This window comes from Pseudorasbora parva, chromosome 23, assembly GCF_024679245.1.
Source record: "Pseudorasbora parva isolate DD20220531a chromosome 23, ASM2467924v1, whole genome shotgun sequence".
Taxonomy (NCBI): domain Eukaryota; kingdom Metazoa; phylum Chordata; class Actinopteri; order Cypriniformes; family Gobionidae; genus Pseudorasbora; species Pseudorasbora parva.
The window spans coordinates 20,844,908-20,868,653 of record NC_090194.1 but is presented as its reverse complement, the minus strand read 5'-3'; the positions used below and the strand labels follow the sequence as shown (position 1 = coordinate 20,868,653).

The following is a 23,746-nucleotide window of genomic DNA, read 5'->3' as shown; positions in this document are numbered from 1 at the left end:
CGAAATAAATTATTTTATTTATTTTGAAATTAAACGAGTTTTACACTGAAAATACGTGTATATCTATTAATAGTAGGGTTGAATGCACGAAAGGTCGAATACATCATTAAAGTTATCCCTTTCACAATTTAGCCAGGTGTTTATAACTACATTTATAGCGTTGCATGATCGTTGTAATACAACCTTCTTCAAACAGATCAACAATCAGACAAACTGCCAAGCTCTATGAACTTATCTGTGATTGGTTTCTTGGTTATATCAATCGTGCAGACAGTGATTGTGATTGGCCAGGAGTTTCCGGAGCAGAGTTCACGCGCTTCTGGTCCCGCCTGATCTCAAGAGTCGTTCATGGTTTCGTGGTGCTATATTTTTAGCTAGTTAGCATGTTAGCATCAGTGTCGTCGTTATAAATTCACAACACTTCTTGCTCTTTTATTGTACGTGTTTGAATAGTACAGAACCATGTTAATTAGCCACATATTATAAATGTGAAACACGCAAGTGTAGTGCCTTTGCGCTGTTTTTAACGCAATAGTTTCGCTTGTTCGGGATGTTTTTACCCTTAACATGGAGACAAAAAAAGGGGAGATTCCTAACGGCTTACTGGATGACCTTTGCAGGTAAATCGAGGGCTTGTATTCACACCAGACTATGTCTTTAAACGTATCGATACATGCGTTTAATGTGCACTTAGTTTGAGCGTTCGAATAACTCGTAGCAGTCTTTGTTACGCGGTCATCTAATGGACTTAAGCTGATTGGTTGTATTATAAAGGCTGTGTTGCTATTTATAAAGCTATTAAACTACTGTCACAAGCAGCGTTTGGGGTGTCGTAGGCACTACCCGTCCTAAGTCCGCTGCAGTTTTGTCCGTCGTTGGCGCGTTCTGAGTCCGGCATATTTGTTTCACATGCGCGTTTCAGTCAGCTCCTCAGTTACTGCAGCTTTGGGCGCGTGCCAGATCGGTGGTGTTTGGACCAAAAGTGAGAAACCAGAACAATTTCTATAATCAGCCGTCTGATGAAGATGATGCTAATTGTTCCTGATATTTTCTAATATTTTGAGCTAAACGGTCAATTGACTAACTACGTTCAAATACTTCTTCCGTGTTCTACTTGGTATAACCGCGTTACAACAATCAAAATATACTAAATATTTTATTAGTAGTAAAAAGATTGTTATTATTAATTGCATAGTAATATTGAATGAAGGGAAATCAGGGTTTCCTTGTTTTCTCCTCATGAGAATGCATGTGATTATTTAAAGTCGGCATGAAACGATAATATTTTTAATTGTGCCAAATATCCGAGTGAAACGGCTTCTGAAACAAGAACAAAATTTAGGGCGGAGCTTTATTTTGTTTATTGTTAGGATGGTTGTGGTTTGCTATCGGTGGATCCGATGTGAGTGACAAGTTGCCCCGCCCTCGTGCCAGTAAACACGTCATCAGGGAAGAGGTGTCCCTGGAAGAGGGAGGGAAAGTTAAAGGTGCACTGTTACATTTTTTCACTAAAATATCCAAAACCTGAGACCTGTAGTGACAACTTGTTTGACAGTTGTCAGACTCGCAAAGATGGATAGTGACTGGAGTGAGGACAGTAGTTTTGCAACAGAGCAGTCATCTAAACTAGAGGACTTTTCTCCACCACCTTCACCTGAAGTGGACTTCAGAATTATAGAATTTTTATTATAGGAACACTTTAAACCCAACTGTCAAAACATTTACTCGACTCCATGAACAATAATAATAAAGCTCCATTCTTGCAGATCATTAACTAAAAAAATTTGTTCTAGGGTTTAGTTACCCTTTAACCAATGAACCAGTACGTGTGAGGAAGTCGCATTCAGTTACGTCATATCTGCGTTACCCTCGGTTTCCGCTTTTGTTTTGCAGAGAAACACTTTACTCTCACTGCAGTGTGCCACAAGTGTCATAGCAGCCGCCGAGCGAACGCACAAAGTAAAGTCACAACATCATTTTCAATAAAGGTCGACCGTTAGTGGATTGACCACACTTTGAAACAGCTGCCCAAGCAAGAGGTTGGACCACACTTGCCGATAACCGATTAATCTACCGATAGTTTTTAAATTAGATGCTAGATAACACACAACACTAAGTAAAACAGTGCGGAACTTTAGAAATAAAATAAAAATGTGCTAAATTGCATATGAATATATTAAAATGATACGTTCTAACAGAAAAAAATTATACAGAAAATAACTAAAACATTAAAATATTACAAATAAATGTTTATTTACCTATAACCTAGAAACGTATGTGAATTTCATAGGTAACAGACCGCAAGTCCCATTTGCTAACAAGGATGTATTAGCTTATTTAGTTAGCTTACATAAACTAAATGCATTATGCAATATACATTTTACAGCATGTATTAATATTTGAGCAATACAATTGTACCTTAGTCATTCATGTTAGTTCATAGTGCATACAAAGGTTAACAGAAAAAATGAATAATACTACAGCATTTATTAACCTTACTTAATGTTATAAATGGAATATTATTGTATTATATTAAGTGTTATCTTTTCATATAAATCCAAACAGTTAGCTTTTCAGAACACTTGATAGTTTTCTGTTTCGAATCAAAATAACAAAATATGTATTGAAATCGAATGCATTTCTGATTCTGTCGGATGCATGACCATACAGTCTGGTTTCTCACATCACTAGTTGTTACATCATTAATACTGCTTGAGGTAACCGTTTCTGCTAATGTTAGCGTCCTGTCAGCCTCGTCGACAAAGTACATACATACTGCTGTTCTTCCCTGCATGTATTGAAGTGTTCTGTATTCATACGTATACCTTTCTGTGTTTTAAACGCGCATCAGATGTGTCAGCGCGCTCTGTGCAGCATGCTTTCCATAAAGCGCACAGCCTCAATTGTTAATGTAAACAACGTCAGTGGTAGTTTTACCTACCTACATCATCTATATAATGCCAGCAAACCCTTCTCAGAGCTCTCGTAGGCTACTGTGTAATGACAGCTCAGCCGCTCTTGCAACGGACACACACCGGAAATACTATCGGTATTGATTTTTGCCGATTATCGATTTTTCCACCAATCAGCTCTCGGTGCTTTTATTGGCAAAACCGATGAATCGGTCGACCTCTAATTTTCAACACTCAAATGTATTTAATATGATAAATAGAGCTGCATTACCTCATACTCATGAGCAGAAATGGTGCCGGCGATTGTGGCATAATAAATGTCCCGCTGCTCGCGAGGCGTGCGTTACATTCATCTCATTAACAATCGCTTCAGTGGCCTTTTTCAGCTTCCACAACACTGTCCTGCTCTGCTTCATACTACAGTAACGTTAAAAAAACGCATCTATGAACATGATTTCTGCCTGAGTCCTTTCCCGATTCTTATGTCCCAAAATTCTGAGCTCAAGTTTGGCTTTATTAAATTATGCCTTTGTTTTGAATAGGCGACCTCTATCGGATGGGGAAATTACATTACATAATGTACCTTTAAGATTCGAGATGAGCAATTTGAAGCAAGTGTGGACAGATCAATCATTTATAAATGCTGCAATTTTCCATTTAAAAAATGAAATTTGGATTTCATAGTGGCTTTTAAGGTATCTTATTCTTAGATCTGTTAGACATTTGAGTTATTTAAAATTGGAAGTATGTCACAAAACTTCTGTGCAAGTAGTACATTGTATTGGACATATATAATCATTAAATGTGCTGTCGACTCGGGATGTGGCCTTTATGTTTTCAGTATTTTCTGTGCGTATGATGATTTTGTTTTATGTCTTGTAGTCGCTTCATTCTTCACATCCCCAGCGAGGAGAGGGACAATGCCATCAGAGTTTGCTTCCAGATTGAGCTTGCCCATTGGTTTTACCTGGATTTCTGCCTGCAGAATTCACCAGGATTACCTCAGTGTGGGATAAGAGACTTTGCCAAGGCTGATATCCTAAAGAGATCTTTTTTATAATATTGCTAATGAAAATATATTTGTTTCAGAGAGATAACTTACTTTGCCTTAGAAAAGGGGTAGACTAAAGGCATGGTCACAACAAGGATAATAACTAAATAATACTTGTTCTAATACCATGAGAAGAATATCAGAACTGCTTATAACAGAGATAACTGATGAATGAAAAAGAAACATTGACAGTTAATCCAAAACCAAGTCCCTGACCAGGTCAAGTTAACAGGAGTTTTTAATATAATCTAGGTTTAAAATAAATCTGTGGTGCTTCGAAATAAGTCCTCTGCTCATTAAAAAAATTCCCTGCACCTCTAATGCCAAAAAACAGTGTCTAAATAAGACAACATTTAGAGACAGAAGAAAGACAAACATAAATAGTGATAAAAGCTAAAATATTAAATGTTATGGATGATTATTTGAGTAATCCACTATTGTGTAGAGAATTTCACCTGACATTTGGAGCCAAATTGTAAGGTGTTAAAATGATTTCGAAAGATGGCAGCATCATTTTATTTTTACCTAAAGATTGGTGGATACTATTAGTTAAGTCTGTTGAGTTAAGAAATCTACAAAATATGTCACTGTGATTCAAAAATGAGGAAACACCCTTATGCTTTTTCCTTTAAGTTTCCTGTAATTTAAAAGGCTATTAAGATATCTTTAATGCTTCTTGAGTTACAGGCACAGTGACTCCGGTACAATCTGTACAATTATTTTGATAGAGGGGAAACAAGATACATTTCTAGTTTCAACATTATTTGCTCTTTAAAAGAAAAAAGTAAATGTGGTATAAAAAGTGACCCATATTTGGTTTTTGACCCCTGAAAATGTTTAGATGTACTCTTAGTATGATCCCAATATCTCTAAAATGGACCATATAGGCCCTTCAAAATTTACTTAAAAGCTAAAAAAACTATTTTTAATTGTAAATTTAAGAACCAGAATCTAAAAGGATATTATATCTTTAATACTTCTTGAGTTAAAGGCATGCCAACTATAGGCAAAAAACACAAGTGAACTGTCACCATTGTCAAATAATGCAACAAAGATTGGTAAAGTCAACAGGTTTAATTTATAGACCTACCAATCCCTGTAAAAAATTAAATAATGATGTTGCCATCTTTCTAAAGTCATTTTACCCCCATGTAAAATAGCTTCAAATCTCAGATGAAAAATTTAATTTTGAGCCCTCTCTACAAAACAGTAGATTACTCAGTAAATACTCATCCTTGTCATTTAATATGTTGGATTTCATCGCTATGTCTGTCTTTAGAAAAAATATTTAACAAAATTAATATTTTGAAGCAGGTAACTCTGGTTGAGGTATATTTTAATATTTATTTAATGTAAGGCGGAAACAATAATGCCTACAGTAGAAATGGGCTTGTTTTCTACATTGTGCAAAGTCCAAGAGCAGGGCTCAAAAATAAAGATGTCCTAGGGCCAAGAAGCATTGTACATGATCTATAACACAACAGTGACAGGCAATTTTATTTCTTGTAAACTTAAAATATAGTTTTTCTGTGACATTTGGTTGTAAATTCTTCTTTTCTGCTAGTTAAAAACATTGGTTATGGTGAATTTCAATCAGATTCTGGAAATTAATAATCATTTATGATCTCTATAATAATAGCTAGTGTTGCCGAGGCCATCTCAAAATACACGTAACAGAGACACATCATTTATTCTCATGAAATTTGGTTCAATGTTGCCACTACTACCTCTCGTAATATTATACACCAATGAGTTTTTTTCTTATGGAAAAACAAAATTCATGTTTTAACTATTTTGGTCTATATACCTAATGGATAAAAGCGCTATATAAATGCAGTCCATATACAATGAAAGTCATTGGAGTCTAAAACAGTCCCTTTCAGGCAAGTAATTTCACTCGGTGGCCATCTTTGAAATGCATCTTGGGCAGCTGTTTCAGTCATGCAAGTGCAGCTCCTATCTCTCTGAATGGGGAAACATCAAATTCTCCAAAACTGTTCACCAAGCTTACAATTAAATTTCATATTTGAAATCACCAATGAATTCTGACAACAACTGTTTCATTAAGATACTCTAATCACAAAAAACATTTCAGGCTGGACCCACGCATGTGGAGTCACAAGGCACAGTCTCGGAACACTGAACTGAACTGTTTCTATAGCAAACAGAGCTTCTAACAGTAGTCATAATTACTTTACCAAAATAGTGCAACAGTCAGGTTCCAGAAGTAAAAACTCCACTCATTTTCTCTGTATAGAAAGAAAGATATAAACCTTTAAAGAAAGCCCTAGTGTGAGCTATGAGGTTGTTAATGGACGGTATTTGCTTCTGCTGAAGTGAACAGTTTGCATTATTTAAGATTATTTTTTTGAAATAATCATGTTTAACAGAGAAGTTCCTGGTGAATACTACATTACCCATGATGCTGTACAGTGGAAAAAGCAGCACACACCAAAAGATTGTAATTTAGTTGATCTCTAACCTCTCAAAATACCGTGTATCAAAATATAAAAATATTATATTGTACATAATCAACACTTGTAAATGAATAGTTTTATGTTTCTCCATAGTTTTTAATTTGATTATGCTGTGTTCACAATGCTTCATGGGATTGTAGTTCCCTTCACTAAAGCAGTTAAGTACATCTTGTACCATTCTGATTTTCAAAAACTTTTTTGCTTCAATTTAAAGTTTGTAGTGTTGTGGTTCACCTCGTAATTGATTGTCTTGGGCCAAGGCTTATAACTCTTTAACAAAGACTTCTTAAAATCCCTATGGGAAAAATAGATGTAAAAAAATACTTCTGGAATCAGTGCACTGAAAAAAGGGGCGGGCTTTAAAACACTATTGGCGACTGACTCTTTAATTTAGAAGGCAGTGCTTATTCTTATATATATAGACAGGTCCTTCTCAAAAAATTAGCAAATGTGATAAAAGTTCATTATTTTCCATAATGTACTGATAAAAATTAAACTTTCATATATTTTAGATTCATTGCACACCAACTGAAATATTTCAGGTCTTTTATTGTTTTAATACTGATGATTTTGGCATACAGCTCCTGAAAACCCAAAATTCTAAAAAAATTAGCATATTTCATCCGACCAATAAAAGAAAAGTGTTTTTAATACAAAAAAAGTCAATAATAATATAATAATAATAATTATGTTCAGTTATGCACTCAATACTTGGTCAGGAATCCTTTAGCAGAAATGACTGCTTTAGTGCGGCGTGGCATGGAGGCGATCAGCCTGTGGCACTGCTGAGGTGTTATGGAGGCCCAGGATGCTTCGATAGCGGCCTTAAGCTCATCCAGAGTGTTGGGTCTTGCGTCTCTCAACGTTCTCTTCACAATATCCCACAGATTCTCTATGGGGTTCAGGTCAGGAGAGTTGCCAGGCCAATTGAGCACAGTTATACCATGGTCAGTAAACCATTTACCAGTGGTTTTGGCACTGTGAGCAGGTGCCAGGTCATGCTGAAAAAAACAAATCTTCATCTCAATAAAGCTTTTCAGCAGATGGAAGCATGAAGTGCTCCAAAATCTCCTGATAGCTAGCTGCAATGACCCTGCCCTTGATAAAACACAGTGGACCAACACCAGCAGCTGACATGGCACCCCAGACCATCACTGACTGTGGGTACTTGACACTGGACTTCAGGCATTTTGGCATTTCCTTCTCCCCAGTCTTCCTCCAGACTCTGGCACCTTGATTTCCGAATGACATGCAAAATTTGCTTTCATCCGAAAAAAGTACTTTGTACCACTGAGCAACAGTCCAGTGCTGCTTCTCTGTAGCCCAAAGTGGCTTGACCTGGGGAATGCGGCACCTGTAGCCCATTTCCTGCACACGCCTGTGCACAGTGGCTCTGGATGTTTCTACTCCAGACTCAGTCCACTGCTTCCGCAGGTCCCCCAAGGTCTGGAATCGGTCCTTCTCCACAATCTTCCTCAGGGTCCGGTCACCTCTTCTCGTTGTGCAGCGTTTTTTGCCACACTTTTTCCTTCCCACAGACTTCCCACTGAGGTGCCTTGATACAGCACTCTGGGAACAGCCTATTCGTTCAGAAATTTCTTTCTGTCTTACCCTCTCGCTTGAGGGTGTCAATGATGGCCTTCTGGACAGCAGTCAGGTCGGCAGTCTTACCCATGATTGCGGTTTTGAGTAATGAACCAGGCTGGGAGTTTTTAAAAGCCTCAGGAATCTGTTGCTGGTGTTTAGAGATAATTAGTTGATTCAGATGATTAGGTTAATAGCTCGTTTAGAGAACCTTTTCATGATATGCTAATTTTTTTAAGATATACATTTTGGGTTTTCATGAGCTGTATGCCAAAATCATCAGTATTAAAACAATAAAAGACCTGAAATATTTCAGTTGGTGTGCAATGAATCTAAAAAATATGAAAGTTTAATTTTGTATCATTACATTATGGAAAATAATGAACTTTATCACAATATGCTAATTTTTTTAGAAGGACTTGTATATACACATATACACACACAAAAAGTGTTTTTGCTGTTTGTTTCTCTGTGTATCTCCTTAACATTATGATCACTTTTTAATCACTGTCCATTCCTGCTGCCCCACGGAGAGGATGTTCAGAAGGTTTTAGAGCAGTGGAAAGAGTATAAGATGGGTGTGCCGACATTTGGTGCCATTATTCTTGATGAAACACTTGACAATGTAAGTTCACAGCTGCTAGAAGCATCATATCTATGATATGGGATTTTAAAAGAGGTTTGCAGCGACCTTCATGTATTTATAAGAGTGCAGAACATATTGAAGCTTTGTTTGTACCTGAAGGTGTTGATGGTCCAGGGTTATCTGGCCAAGTCTGGCTGGGGCTTTCCAAAAGGGAAAGTCAATGAAGATGAGGCTTTCCATGACTGCGCTGTGAGAGAAGTATGCCATTTTCTTGGCTGTGAATATATAAATGTTGGTCAGATATATTTAGATGTCTGTGTAATGAAAAACATGTCATTGTTGTTCGGTTTTCTCTGCAGGTTTTAGAGGAGACAGGCTTTGATATCCGAGATCGTATCTGCAAAAAGACATATATTGAGCAGAGAATTGTAGATCAGTTGGCTCGATTGTACATTATACCGGGAGTTCCTAAAGACACCAAGTTCAACCCCAAGACCAGAAAAGAAATAAGGGTGTATATACATTTCCTTTTTTTTTTTTTGCCTGTATACAAGCACATTTGTTTAATGGTACAAAGCATTGAATTTCTTTGCTCTTTTGATTCCTAATAGAACATTGAATGGTTCCCTGTGGATAAACTGCCTTGCCACAGGAACGATATGACTCCTAAATCCAAGCTTGGACTGGCTCCTAACAAGTTTTTCATGGCTATTCCATTTATCAGGTACATCTTATCCTTTTGCATTATTTCAGAGCATCTAAAGTTGTCTATAGGGTCCATGTTTTTGTTTGATTGAAATGTGTAACTGAGGTGTGATGTGCTGGTCTGCAGGCAGCTCAGAGAGTGGATTGCCAAACACAAAGGAGAGTCGACAAGCAGTGATGAGGATTTTGCGTCCAATGGCAGCACACCATGCAAACCATTCCGGTGCGATGATTCTTACTATCGAATGCATTCACCATCATGACTGCTTGTCTGCAAAGATTTTATATTATGCATTTATAAAGCACTAATAGTAGAGTTATGCTGCTTGCACACTATAGTAGGGATGGAGCAGGATGGTGGACTGAACAACTAATCAATTTAATATTTTGCATTAGAAAGAGGGACATAATCGTTGAATAAAAGACAGCAACCTATTTGTAGTTATTTTACTTAGATAACCTACCAAAGGCTGCACTTGTGTAGTGTGCCTCAAGACTGAAGAGTCGTAAGAAAGCCCACTGACGTGATATGAAAATAATCAACTATGAAATATGTATTATAGTGTATTGTATAATGCATTACTAAGTGGAGGTGTTAGTGAGGCCACTAGGGGGCGCTCACCCTGTGGTCTTTGTGGCCAGCAGCCATATCACCCTGTAGCCCAAGACTTCCCACTGAAGCTAAGCAGGGCTGAGCCTGGTCAGTACCTGGATGGGAGACCAAATGGGAAAACCAGGTTGCTGCTGGTAGAAGTGTTAGTGAGGTCTTACCCTGTGGTCTGTGTGGATCCTAATGCCCCAGTATAGTGATGGGGACACTATACTGACAATGAGCACCGTCCTTCGGATGAGACGTTAAACCGAGGTCCCGACTCTCTGTGGTCGTTAAAAATCCCAGGATGTCCTTCGATAAAGAGTAGGGGTGTAACCCCGGCATCCTGGCCAAATTTGCCCATTGGCCTCTGTCCATCATGGCCTCCTAATAATCCCCATATCCTGATTGGTCTAATCACTCTGTCTCCTCTCCACCAATCGGTTGGTGTGCGGTGGGCGTTCTGGCACAATATGGCTGCCGTCGCATCATCCAGGTGGATGCTGCACATTGGTGGTGGTTGAGGAGATTCCCCCCTTCTATATGTAAAGCGCTTTGGGTGTCTAGAAAAGCGCTATAAATGTAATGAATTATTAAGTAATTAATTGCTGTAGTTCAGATGTCTATCCCTTGAAAAAGTAAAGTGAGTGATTACTCTTGATTTAAATAGTTATTTTTGATGTAATTGCATGAACTACTGTATATAGACAAAACAAATCTATATAAACAATAGTGGATTTAACTTCAAAATTTTACATGTAATGTTAAAACTTATTTTTTAAATTTAAATACTTAGGTCAGTTTGTGCAATTTTATATTATTTTTTTGCAAGAATTAAAAGAGCAATTTCATGTCTATCTTTGTATTGTTCGAGGTTGATATGGGATTTAGAAAGGAATTAGTAATGCAATGCTTTTTAGAGAGTGTAATTAGTACAGGGGCCCGTTCTTCGTACGTCACTAACTCAGTGAGCTGGATTTGACTGTTGACGATTTGGCTTGATCTCAGATTGTTTGGTTCTTCGAATCTCATCCTGGACTTGCTGTAATAGCAACAGCTTATTTCATGTAAACAGGATTAGATTGCATCTTGAGGTGATACTTAAAATCTGTCCCAGCCACTGCTACTTTATTACAAGACTTCATTACTGAACCAGGGGCAATACTAATTTAAAATAATAATAAATATAAAAGTTTATTTCCAATCAATATTTTAATGTTGTGTAAAATTTGCGTATAATACTATAGACGCAGTCACTTGATTGAGATATTTATTTGTGAATTGTGATGAAATAATACATGCATGTTGTGCAGTTAATCTTCGTTGTGCATTAATTTGAGTGATGACGGATAATATGGGAGTGGCTTGATGCAGCACAAGAGATGCAGATAATTTGATCTTGACCATTAAGAAACTTTAATTAATACTGTCACAAATCTGCTTCAAATTGAATTAAAAATGAAATTACAACATTGAAATAAAAATGTAAAGTGTGTTTAAATATTATAAAATCGTGAATATAAATAATTGGGAATCATGTTCATCAAGTGCACATTTAATTTATCTGGTCCGTGTATCATCTGATCATTTCATTTCCTGTTTGAAATGGAATAACGAGAACACATAAATCGTCTCGTTTATTCGTTTTTTTGTTTAGTTTAAAAACGAAAAATGAGATTTTGGCTCGATTTTTCATATTTCGTTTGCGGTTTATAAAACGGTTTATGGGTTTGATATTTCGTTTCCACACGTGGGCGGCGCCGAAACGCCTCTTTCATCTGATTGGTCAAACAGCTCCGCCTTCAGCGCGAGTTCTTCATTCTGTCAGGCAGAATACAAGTGCGGGACTGACAAATGCAATTTAATTAAAATACATGTCCGAAAACACCACACACTGCTAACTACACACAATATTTAAAGCAGAAATATGTTGCTATATGAAAGATGTTGTCACGTAATTCGTGCTGTTGCGATTTGCAAGCGACCCCCATTTATGTGAGCCATAGGCTATTATTTGAGTATGATAGCCTGTTTCTCATTGATAAATACGGTGCAAATAGTCCCGTCTCTTTGGATAAAAGGGAAATGGAAATAAAAATAAATAACAGGCTGAACTGTACATGATAATATGTCTGTGATATTTGCCACTCTCGTCTTTTATTTACATCAAAAGGCAGGTAGGCATGTGTGACATGTCAATAATCAAGAAAATTGAATAGAAATACAGTTTATATTTGTGAATGTGTCTATTCTGTTCACGTGAAAAGAAAGAGACAGAAAAGTGAGAAGTATCAGTAAACATACATTAATTGATACTGACAAAATTAGCAGTTTGGGTTTAATTAAAATCATGTCGGTTGAAGAGCACGACATAGGCCTACCTTTAAAATCGTATTATTTTTTATTATAAAACAGATAATAAATAATGAATTGGGTGATGTTTCTCTGAGTTGTCTTTATTAAGTTTGCTTGAGAGCTCCAGCATATAGTCCTATTTAAATATTATTTATTATTAATATTATGAGAACTATAATGCTTCACCAAACTCAGCTCAGACCTTCAGACTGGTCTGACTCACTTATATCTTTTCTAACGGGTCAGACTTACTTTCCCAAAAAATCCCATTGACTTGCGTTATCTGAGCAATTAAGGCCGTAATGATTAAAGCTGTCCACTAGAGGGGGCGACAGGATAAGTCTTTTCTACTCACTTTCCCTGTTTGCAACAGTTTAAATGACAAATTAATTTCATTCATAAATAGGCCATATCTGTCTATGAGAACAAGCTTTACACTTCAAGCTGTACAACTTATTAAAACTTGAACACTGCTTCAGAGTTTGCCACTCTTTAGTTTCTTTTAAGATATTCACACTTTTGCATTTAGGGCCTAATGTTTGTCCATCTGGAACTTGCATTTGTAATGAGCGTTATATTTTAAGCCCTACTTGCTGTTGATAAATTTTATTCATGTAAAGAGCTAATGTCAGGGCAAATGTCCTGCAAAGTTTAGCTCGACTATTTATATAGGCCAATGTACACTAAATGTCAGTAATGTACACTTGTAATTAAAAAATACTGTAAAGTATTACATTTAGCAAATCACTACATCACAAGTAATATAACAATATTTTTTTAAATAAAAATTTGATTGAGTAAACAAGATATTTGTATTTGTAAATATGTTTTTATATTTTGAATTTGTCACTAGGCTTAACTCAACATTGGCAGCCATTGATAAATTAGAGAATACGATTTCAAGGCCGTATTCATTCATTATAAAATAGTATCTAAGTATTTTTTGGTGATGATGATCTTGTTTTATATTATATATATATATTTAAGGAGGGATAAGTCAAAGTAATTTATGTGGTAACCTTTTTCTTTTTTTAAATTGTCACAGAGATGCTGAAAAAGCTGCCCTTCACTACCTTAAATAGCAAATCGAGTAGCGGTTGGAGGCCTCTCAGGTTTTGGAGAATGTATCCAGACAGATTCAAGACATGGTTTACAGTACATAGGGAGCAGCACAAAGGGCAAACCTAGCAAGTTCCAGATGGACAAACATTAGGCCCTAAATGCAAAAGTGTGAATATCTTAAAAGAAACTAAAGAAGCGTGGAGAAACCCATCGCTATCTCAGCTAATACAGATAATGATCCAGAATCAAATCTGAGGGAGAAATAAATTGAACAGGAGAAACGGCAACATCAGGACGTCCGTCTCTGTGGTATGGACTGTATTTAGTGGTCTGTCAACATTTCTGTGTGTTTACTCGCAGTGTATGAGGACATGATTCGGTTTATGGACTATTGTATGCGACTAGACCTTAGAAGTAGCAAGCAAAACGGTTTTACACGTCAGAATACTGTAACGTTATACAGAGAACAGCAGTTGAGTAACCGTTAGCGCATTTGAATGACGAAGCACGCGATCGTGTCGTTTACTGATGTTTACTCACGCGACGATAGCCGACAGCAGAGACATTTGAAGCAGTTTAACTCACCGGCTGCTTCCAAAGCAGGACCGAACCTTTATCGCTGGGACTGCTCCGTCAAAAACACACTTCTTTGGTATGATTTGGTGAAGTCCTGACAGCAGTGGCGTGTAAATCCACTTTGTGACGCGACTGAAGCGATGTTTTGAAGCTTCCCGTCATTTCTGCGTTCAAATCGGTTCAAATGCAGCGCTGCCTTCCCAGAATGCTGTGCTGAAGCGTTGAAGCCGCTCGACGTCACCCATAGGAATAAAGAGAAGTGCGGCGCCACATAAGTGTTCACAGATGACTGGATCTGCATCTTAGAGACTGTTTACGGCGTGCATTTCCTCTCTCGCTCTAGTCATGCGCGCGCGCGCACCCTACTGGGAGAAGAGCCCGTACGGCCCATACAAGAACCTTCCGCTCTATTAACGTCAAGTAGACCCATACTCGAAAAAAACTCGCCGAAACTTGTGAGAAACCGGAAGGAGTATTTTTAACACAGAAATACTCCATCAAACGTCCAACATTAGTTTTTGAAACTTTGTCTATGTTTAGGATGGGAATCCAAGTCTTTAACAGTGTAAAAAGCTCAGTATGCATGAAACAGCATTTCACCCCCCTTTAATTACTAGTTGTTCGCATTTTTATAAATTTCATTATAACTGTCTCGAAACTTTGAGCACATTCAGGGCATGTTCCCGATGAAACATACTGAGTTTTGTAATTGCATATTTAACTGAATACCTGAACATTTTTCACGTTCCGAACGCTTGAGTCCAGTTCAAGTCCGAAAGATTTCTCCCTCAGATTTGATTCTGGATCATTATCTGTATTAGCTGAGATAGCGATGGGTTTCTCCACGCTTCTTTAGTTTCTTTTAAGATATTCACACTTTTGCATTTAGGGCCTAATGTTTGTCCATCTGGAACTTGCTAGGTTTGCCCTTTGTGCTGCTCCCTATGTACTGTAAACCATGTCTTGAATCTGTCTGGATACATTCTCCAAAACCTGAGAGGCCTCCAACCGCTACTCGATTTGCTATTTAAGGTAGTGAAGGGCAGCTTTTTCAGCATCTCTGTGACAATTTAAAAAAAGAAAAAGGTTACCACATAAATTACTTTGACTTATCCCTCCTTAAATATATATATATAATATAAAACAAGATCATCATCACCAAAAAATACTTAGATACTATTTTATAATGAATGAATACGGCCTTGAAATCGTATTCTCTAATTTATCAATGGCTGCCAATGTTGAGTTAAGCCTAGTGACAAATTCAAAATATAAAAACATATTTACAAATACAAATATCTTGTTTACTCAATCAAATTTTTATTTAAAAAAATATTGTTATATTACTTGTGATGTAGTGATTTGCTAAATGTAATACTTTACAGTATTTTTTAATTACAAGTGTACATTACTGACATTTAGTGTACATTGGCCTATATAAATAGTCGAGCTAAACTTTGCAGGACATTTGCCCTGACATTAGCTCTTTACATGAATAAAATTTATCAACAGCAAGTAGGGCTTAAAATATAACGCTCATTACAAATGCAAGTTCCAGATGGACAAACATTAGGCCCTAAATGCAAAAGTGTGAATATCTTAAAAGAAACTAAAGAGTGGCAAACTCTGAAGCAGTGTTCAAGTTTTAATAAGTTGTACAGCTTGAAGTGTAAAGCTTGTTCTCATAGACAGATATGGCCTATTTATGAATGAAATTAATTTGTCATTTAAACTGTTGCAAACAGGGAAAGTGAGTAGAAAAGACTTATCCTGTCGCCCCCTCTAGTGGACAGCTTTAATCATTACGGCCTTAATTGCTCAGATAACGCAAGTCAATGGGATTTTTTGGGAAAGTAAGTCTGACCCGTTAGAAAAGATATAAGTGAGTCAGACCAGTCTGAAGGTCTGAGCTGAGTTTGGTGAAGCATTATAGTTCTCATAATATTAATAATAAATAATATTTAAATAGGACTATATGCTGGAGCTCTCAAGCAAACTTAATAAAGACAACTCAGAGAAACATCACCCAATTCATTATTTATTATCTGTTTTATAATAAAAAATAATACGATTTTAAAGGTAGGCCTATGTCGTGCTCTTCAACCGACATGATTTTAATTAAACCCAAACTGCTAATTTTGTCAGTATCAATTAATGTATGTTTACTGATACTTCTCACTTTTCTGTCTCTTTCTTTTCACGTGAACAGAATAGACACATTCACAAATATAAACTGTATTTCTATTCAATTTTCTTGATTATTGACATGTCACACATGCCTACCTGCCTTTTGATGTAAATAAAAGACGAGAGTGGCAAATATCACAGACATATTATCATGTACAGTTCAGCCTGTTATTTATTTTTATTTCCATTTCCCTTTTATCCAAAGAGACGGGACTATTTGCACCGTATTTATCAATGAGAAACAGGCTATCATACTCAAATAATAGCCTATGGCTCACATAAATGGGGGTCGCTTGCAAATCGCAACAGCACGAATTACGTGACAACATCTTTCATATAGCAACATATTTCTGCTTTAAATATTGTGTGTAGTTAGCAGTGTGTGGTGTTTTCGGACATGTATTTTAATTAAATTGCATTTGTCAGTCCCGCACTTGTATTCTGCCTGACAGAATGAAGAACTCGCGCTGAAGGCGGAGCTGTTTGACCAATCAGATGAAAGAGGCGTTTCGGCGCCGCCCACGTGTGGAAACGAAATATCAAACCCATAAACCGTTTTATAAACCGCAAACGAAATATGAAAAATCGAGCCAAAATCTCATTTTTCGTTTTTAAACTAAACAAAAAAACGAATAAACGAGACGATTTATGTGTTCTCGTTATTCCATTTCAAACAGGAAATGAAATGATCAGATGATACATGGACCTTATCTAACTTTTATGTTGGTTTGGTCGTTTTTCTGTTTCCTTATAAAGGTCCAGAAATTGGTGTGTTTTTTTGTAGTTTTTTTTCTTTGTTTTTTGCAAAGTTTTTTGCCAGGTGGCTTTTTTAATTATATAATGTCATTATGTTGTCTTTATGCCAGCCAATCGCTGCATTGCTGATCATGGTTTTGAGTATTGATGCATCTGCCCTCTTCAGGGAACACTGGCAAGAGCAGTGATCTCAGATAACTTAATCTAAATATTTTAATCCAATCCGCATATTCGTTTGAAGAACCAATTTAGCCAGAGATCAGTTATCACGATTAAAAGATCTGGGATCTGTCAAATCATCTCAGATGTATTAAGCGAGGTACGAAGAACAGACCCCAGGTCTCCCAAAGTTTATTTTTCTCCATCATGCCCTGGTGGATTTTTGGTTTCTTGCCATTGTTGCCTTTAGCTTGGCCTGCTCAGTTGGGGACACTAAAATTATGGCCTGTTTAACACTGTGAAGCTGCTTTGAAACAATCGTCGTTGTAAAAGCGCTATATAAATAAAGTTGATTGATTGATTGATACAGTAATCTATCAAAACATTTAATTTTGATTTATACAGTAATCTGATTACACTGTTGAAGATGTAAGTTGTAGCTTATAATTACTGTTTTAGAGTAACTTACCAATGATTATGATAGTTAAAAGTGCATTTTCAAATAATGAAATAATGAACGGTTAATAGTTCGAAAGTAAGGCCTACCCGAGGTGGTAATGCGGTCAAGACCTGCCTGAAGCGATTTTAGCCGTGCGTTCCCCTGAAAATAATTGCACACATTAGAACGTTCGTCACCCAGTTTGTCAAATCAGATTCAAGCGTTCAACAGCCCCATAGAACAATACAAAATACTACATGGTTTATTATACATCAGTGAAAACCAAGCATATATACATTTCTGTTGAGTTATGCGCTTACTGAACTGGATGATGACATTACTTATGAAATGAGTTAATTTAATCTATTAAGCAGCTCTGCATAAAACAGTGATGACCTTTACACAGTTATTGAACTGAACTGAATCAACACTGAACTAACTTCAGCTGGACAATGACTCTTGTCTTTTTAGAGCTGTTTTACAGCAGAATTGAAGTCTGTTTGCATAATTGAATCATGACTTTCCTTTTTATCCCAGTAAAGCTGCTATTAAACAATCTGTATTGAATAAAGTCCTATAGAAATAAAGGTGACTTGTTACTACTTGCTGTTGAATGAGCAGTCCGATGATTGTTGAAATTATGACATGAACAAATTTTTGTTTTTCTCTTTTACTCAGTTCAAAGCCAAGAAGATCTCAGATGTTGGTGGAAGCATCTCCGTTGTCAGGTGACAGCTGGTCAAAGCAGAAACAACAGAAAACCTTTGGACAAACCTCCCAGAGTGAGGTGGTAGACGTGTTAAAACCCAAGGTAGGTATTCATCATAAAATAATTAATATTCATAAAAATGCTATTATAGGTAGGTGTGAACAGGATAAACAGTATAACTATTTTGTATAGTACAGAGAAATTAATGCTTATACAGAAAGACATGTTAGTATGCAAGGACTGAATTTGAAGTTTATTGCACTTTTACTAACCCTTTTTTATATCAAGCACTTCACGCTCTTATTTTCTCATTCATCCCAGTTTTTTATCACTGTGTTGGCAACTTCAAACATTTCTAACTACTGAAATCTGCACAAATATATTTCCATGATATCGATAAATAAATATCGTGATATAGCAAACAATGTAGCAAAATATAGAGTGCATTAGCTGGTTTCAGAAGTATTTTTCCATTCATTTTTCCTATAGGGATTTAAAAAAAATTTTTTTTAGCGTTATAAGCCATGAACCAGGCTAATCAGCTACAAGCTGAATCACAACACTACAAACTTTGATTTAAATCTAAAAAGTTTTTAAAGTCGGAAAAAAAAAGATACAACACTGTGAACTTAACTGCTTTAGTAAGGAAAAAGAACTAAAAGCTACAACACATTCCGCAAGACCAGAGAAAAAAGTTCTCGCTCCCAGGGCTGTGAGAACAAAATGACATTTTGTTCTCACAGCCCTGGTTTGGGAGTTCTCGTGGCTTGTTCTCGACACATCACCTGAGCAGAACTTTTTTCTTGCGGGTGTCCGAGAACTATTGTGTGATTGGTCATACATTTAAAGTGGGTGTGGTTAATGCAGAGAAACGCAGATGACAGACACCTGCTTTTCTCGCGAAGTATGGAATGTACTGGCCAGAACAAACTTTGTTCTTATGCTTGCCACCTCGAGAAAACGAACCAATTTATTTTTTCTTGCAGTGTATGTTCCAAGCTTAATGCTTAATAAAATGCTTAATGAAGCATTGCAAACAGCTTAATCAAATTAAAAATGATATACTATAGCAGGGCTATTCAAATCTTGCCCTGAAGGGCCAATGCACTGCAGAGTTTAATTCCAACCCTGATCAAACACACCCACCTGTGGTTTTCTAATGATCCTGAAAACATCGATAAGCATGTTCAGGTGTGTTTGATTAGGGTTGGAGCTAAACTCTGCAGCACATTGGCCCTCCAGGGCAAGATTTGAATAGCCCTGTACTATTGAGAATGAGATGTCGTCATGACACCACACCCTGCCCCCTTCCGCCATTTTGGGAGGATGGTCCGCCAGGTATTGGATTCGGACAGAGACTGGAGAAGAGATATTCTGATGATTACCATGTACATAATTTTCCAAACTCAATGGAACATGAAGTTTTAATCCACCCCAGCCAATCTGAGAAAGCAGCTGTTGGTAAACATACGCCATTATTTCACCACAGGGTGTCAGTCATCGTCTTACTAGTGGCCGCAATGCTGGAGTGTGTTGATAATCTGACACTATTCTGTCATTTTTCATTGTCAATAATTTTATTCTATGTAATTTACATGTTATTGCCAAAATGATTAATATTCAAAGTAACTTAGGCCTATAGCTAGTTGACTGTCATTTTCCTCTAATGTTACATGTACGTACTGAGCATTGGTGTGTGAGCAGCACACACAATCCTTTTTATTAGTTAAATTCATTTAGAAATGTAAACTTGTCATCAGGTATAAAATATGGTCAGTATGAGAAAAACACTGTTAATGAGAGGACAAGCACTAGACTGTTGCAGGATAGTGGGGAGATATATTCATTTATTATTCAGAATGCACAAAAAATATATAGAAACATTTCGGGAACGTGCAAGGTAGTAAGTTAAAGCGTCTAACGTTAGGTCTCTGTTCCATTCTGCTGCAGGCAGCTCGTATGGATTGACGTTTTTGATATCATCCAACTCCTCTAAATATCTCTGCCTGGCGCTGGTAGCAATTTCTCCCTGTAGTTAACCTTAATTTCTTTTTATTTTCAATTTTAAAAATTTCTCAGTTTAAACGACATTATAATTACTCGAGCCGTCTTTCCTGCTCCGTCTCTGTATCACTCTTACAGTGCTGCCCCTGGCAACCGATAGCGTCGGATCCCAAAATGGTGGACGGGCCCAAACACCGCCCAATTTGTCACGTGACAGCAAGCTACCATAACGTATGTTGATTCTCAATAGTAATATAGAACTACTGATGGGTGTGGGCGGTACTAAAGAGCTCTTTTGCAGTTTTCCTGTTCTCTGATTGGCGTAGTTTTTTTTACAGCATCATGGGTAATGTAGTTTTTGTTATTTAAACTGAAATAATGCGAACTGATGGCTTCAACTGAAGCAAATACCATCCATTAACAACCTCATAGTTCATAATAAGGCTGTGTTTAAAGGTTTATTATAGAGATCCACCGATATGAAAAGTTTTAAATATTTGAAATTTAGAATTTTTATATAATTTTAATTGCCTGATTGCAAAAACAAAAGGCTTACCATTGAAAACCTTGTCCCAAGCAATTCACATTAATCAAATACTGTACAGTAGCTTATAGTGAACAAGTGTAATATTCCTTAAATTAATTTACTTTTAAAATGAATTTCACAATCCTGTGGCCAAATTTCTAACGCATCCTATATGAGATAAATTGGATATGCACAAAAATAAACATAAAATAACGACTTACAATGGCACAAAAGGCTTTGAATGCACACGTGAACTTGACCGTGCAAGTCATGAATTTGTGGATACACTATACCCTTAACCGTGCGCTAAAACTTGGGTGCACAAAGAATTCACAATAGTGTTTTCATTATAATTTATGTAGCCTATATTACAGGCTTGCGTTGCACATGTAGCACTTAGCTGTGTTTTCCTTATTAAAGTGAATTCAATCATATTTCAAGAAATTCAAAACCATCATGGCAACATTGTGCATCTGAAGTGTCTCAGCTGAAATGAAATAATACCATACATCATTTATCTGCTTTAATATATCAGCCTAATTTTCTTATTGGGTCGATAACGATAACATTAAAAAATAAAATATACAGCTCAGATAAACTGATTTGTTTCAGTTTTTTCTGCTCTGAAATGGTTGACCTAAAGCCTCTTGTCACACTAGACATTGAGCACACAACATTTCTTCTGACACTGCAGCTGTTGTGATATGACATCATCACGCTCTGCAGTCTTTTTTTATAATCATGAATTCAACATATAACAAATAGTAATTCACCCAAAATGTTAAATTTAAAAATCTTCGTGGTGGGAATTCGCAGCTCAGAGTTCACCAAACTTGAACTTTGGAACAAAGCCAAATGCAAAACTTTTTCCATGAGCTTGCTTTTGTGGACGCATTCACATGCATATTCACAAGTCAATGGAACCAAAAGTGTAGTGTGATTGGCCCTTAGTACTGAATCTGTTCTGTCCCACTCAGTGAGCTGATGTTAATAGTTGTCATAATTCTGTAAATTGCTATTTCATTGTTTGGTTCTTGTATGTCATTGCAGAATCATGTGAAGGGCAATGGCAAGAAACACCAAGAGTCTCCAACCCTGAAAAAACGAGCTAATGGTGTCAGTCTGCAGCAGGTGAGTTCCTCAATGTTGCTCCACATACTATTTCTGTACATTTTTCAGTAACCGTTGTAGTTTTGTAACCGTATATTGTCTTGTAGAGAGATGACAAGAAACTTCAGCCAAGACGACTGCAGGATAACTTTGAACCAGGTATTTAAATAAGCTTTTTAAAACTTATTTAAGTGATGCAATAGGGATTAGAATTAGGGTGGTTTTATTGCTTAATCAAATGAATTGTATTTCATCACAAACAAAATCCTCACAAATGTTTGAAGATTTTGTAATGCATGAAAGTACAGGTGCGGTCAGATTTTTTACCATTGGGGGGTGAAATCCAGACATTTCTGTAGAAAGAAACAAATTCATTTTGGTTACATGGATTCACCGTGTTGACCAGAAGAAAGCTGCTTGATTTGAAAGTGACTTCTATATGAGCTGGCTCTCATACATCACTACACTATTGACAGTGGTCTTTTTGACTATGAGATTTTGCTGATGTGACGCACCTTAGGTCATTCATCAAATAGTATACTATTATTTACTGCATTAATTCAAATCTGACTGACTTGTTTTCCCAGATGCAGCTGCAGATGTCTATGGCTATAATGGACAGGCAGACTTGTGTTATGAAGAATATGAATACATCCTCTCCTCACACTCCTTTCTTAGCTTCAAATTCGACCGGGAGGCCATCATGAAATCCTGCTTTGAGTCCTGAAGTTCTGTCTCTGGTTTTTAAAAGATTAGGATCTACAAATGAGTCTTCTGGCCTGTAAACCTGTTATTGAACAGGCATTGTGTGTTGGACCAAGATTAAAGATAAATCGATATATTCCTTTTTACACACACAAATGTCAGTTCCTATTAATCTGGATCTGGAATGCTGTTAGCTTGAGTTCTTTGTAGACTTAATATTTTATGCTAAAACTTGTGCCCAATCATGAGGGCATCAAACATTTTGTCTTTAAAGACAAAACTTTTGGTAAACTTGTTCTTAGTGATCTGATAAGAAACTGGTTTGTCTAAAATTCACTTATCAATACTTCAGAGCCCCTGAACTCCATAGTGTACATTGTGAACAAATGTTACAATAATAATCAGTCCAGCTGTGTTGAATGTTTATGGCTGAAGTCATCTCAGTATTCTTTGTTTGTTGTTTTTGCCGTGTTAAACTTACAACCTTGCAAGTATAAGCATAAGAAGCTGCTCAGAAAGCATGCTTTTAGAATGTCACATGACTGGTACTGTGCAGATAGGGTTGACGTTTCTCCTTGTGCAAAAGCATTATAAACCATTCAAGCACTATATACTTTATCAAGTCCATTCAGAAAATATCTGCTTGGCTTGACATAGATGCGTATTGGATTTTGCTTTTTGATAAATCTCATTTCATCCATGTTTCCCTGAAATTATATTTTTTGTTGTTTTTGCGCCATGGAGCCTTTTGTTTTCTGTTCATGTTAATTTAGAATTTTTTATGCTTCAACATCTTCCCAGGTTTTCCTTGCTCTCCATGTTTACGATACAATATTTTCTCTATGAAATGGCACTGACACTTGTGGATAGTCACTTTACAATTATGCAACATGATTTGCTTAAACACATTATCCATGGTCTGTTGTTTTTGTTTTTTCCTCTCATTTTTTGGTAAATAAAGTCACTTTCTTAAAGAAAGTCTGTTTTGCTTTTCCACATTCATAAAAACATTCATTTTTCAACATGTGAATGTATTATTTATTTCTAGGTGTGTTTTCTAACTTAATCCAAATTGTATTTATTTATTTTCATAAGGCTCATCTATGAGCATAGTGCAGTATAGTGTAATGTTTATATGGTGACTGAGATATTACACGTTACCAAATACGTAAACAGAAGCTCAGCTATACTTGCTTGACATGCAAAAACAAACCTTGTTATCTTGCGGGAGCTCAAATAGGCTGCGTAACA

General features: G+C 36.6%; 1 protein-coding gene across 1 annotated transcript; it reads left to right on the top strand.

The window, feature by feature from the left end:
• Positions 1-68: 68 nt before the first annotated feature.
• dcp2 (decapping mRNA 2) lies at positions 69-23,473 on the top strand. The gene is made up of 11 exons (XM_067434109.1): positions 69-620; positions 3,795-3,946; positions 8,522-8,649; positions 8,770-8,868; positions 8,970-9,122; positions 9,222-9,334; positions 9,443-9,538; positions 18,120-18,252; positions 21,731-21,811; positions 21,898-21,949; positions 22,378-23,473. The coding sequence occupies exons 1-11, from the start codon at positions 568-570 to the stop codon at positions 22,515-22,517; spliced, it is 1,200 nt and encodes a 399-aa protein (XP_067290210.1). The 5' UTR covers positions 69-567; the 3' UTR covers positions 22,518-23,473.
• The last annotated feature ends 273 nt before the right edge of the window (positions 23,474-23,746 follow it).

Bases quoted from the DNA above. Each gene is read 5' to 3' on its own strand.
- dcp2 (XM_067434109.1), top strand. From the start codon at position 568: ATGGAGACAAAAAAAGGGGAGATTCCTAACGGCTTACTGGATGACCTT. The intron at 3,947-8,521 runs ATATCCTAAAGA...CATTATGATCAC, and splicing joins AAGAGACTTTGCCAAGGCTG to TTTTTAATCACTGTCCATTC. The intron at 8,869-8,969 runs GTATGCCATTTT...TTTTCTCTGCAG, and splicing joins ATGACTGCGCTGTGAGAGAA to GTTTTAGAGGAGACAGGCTT.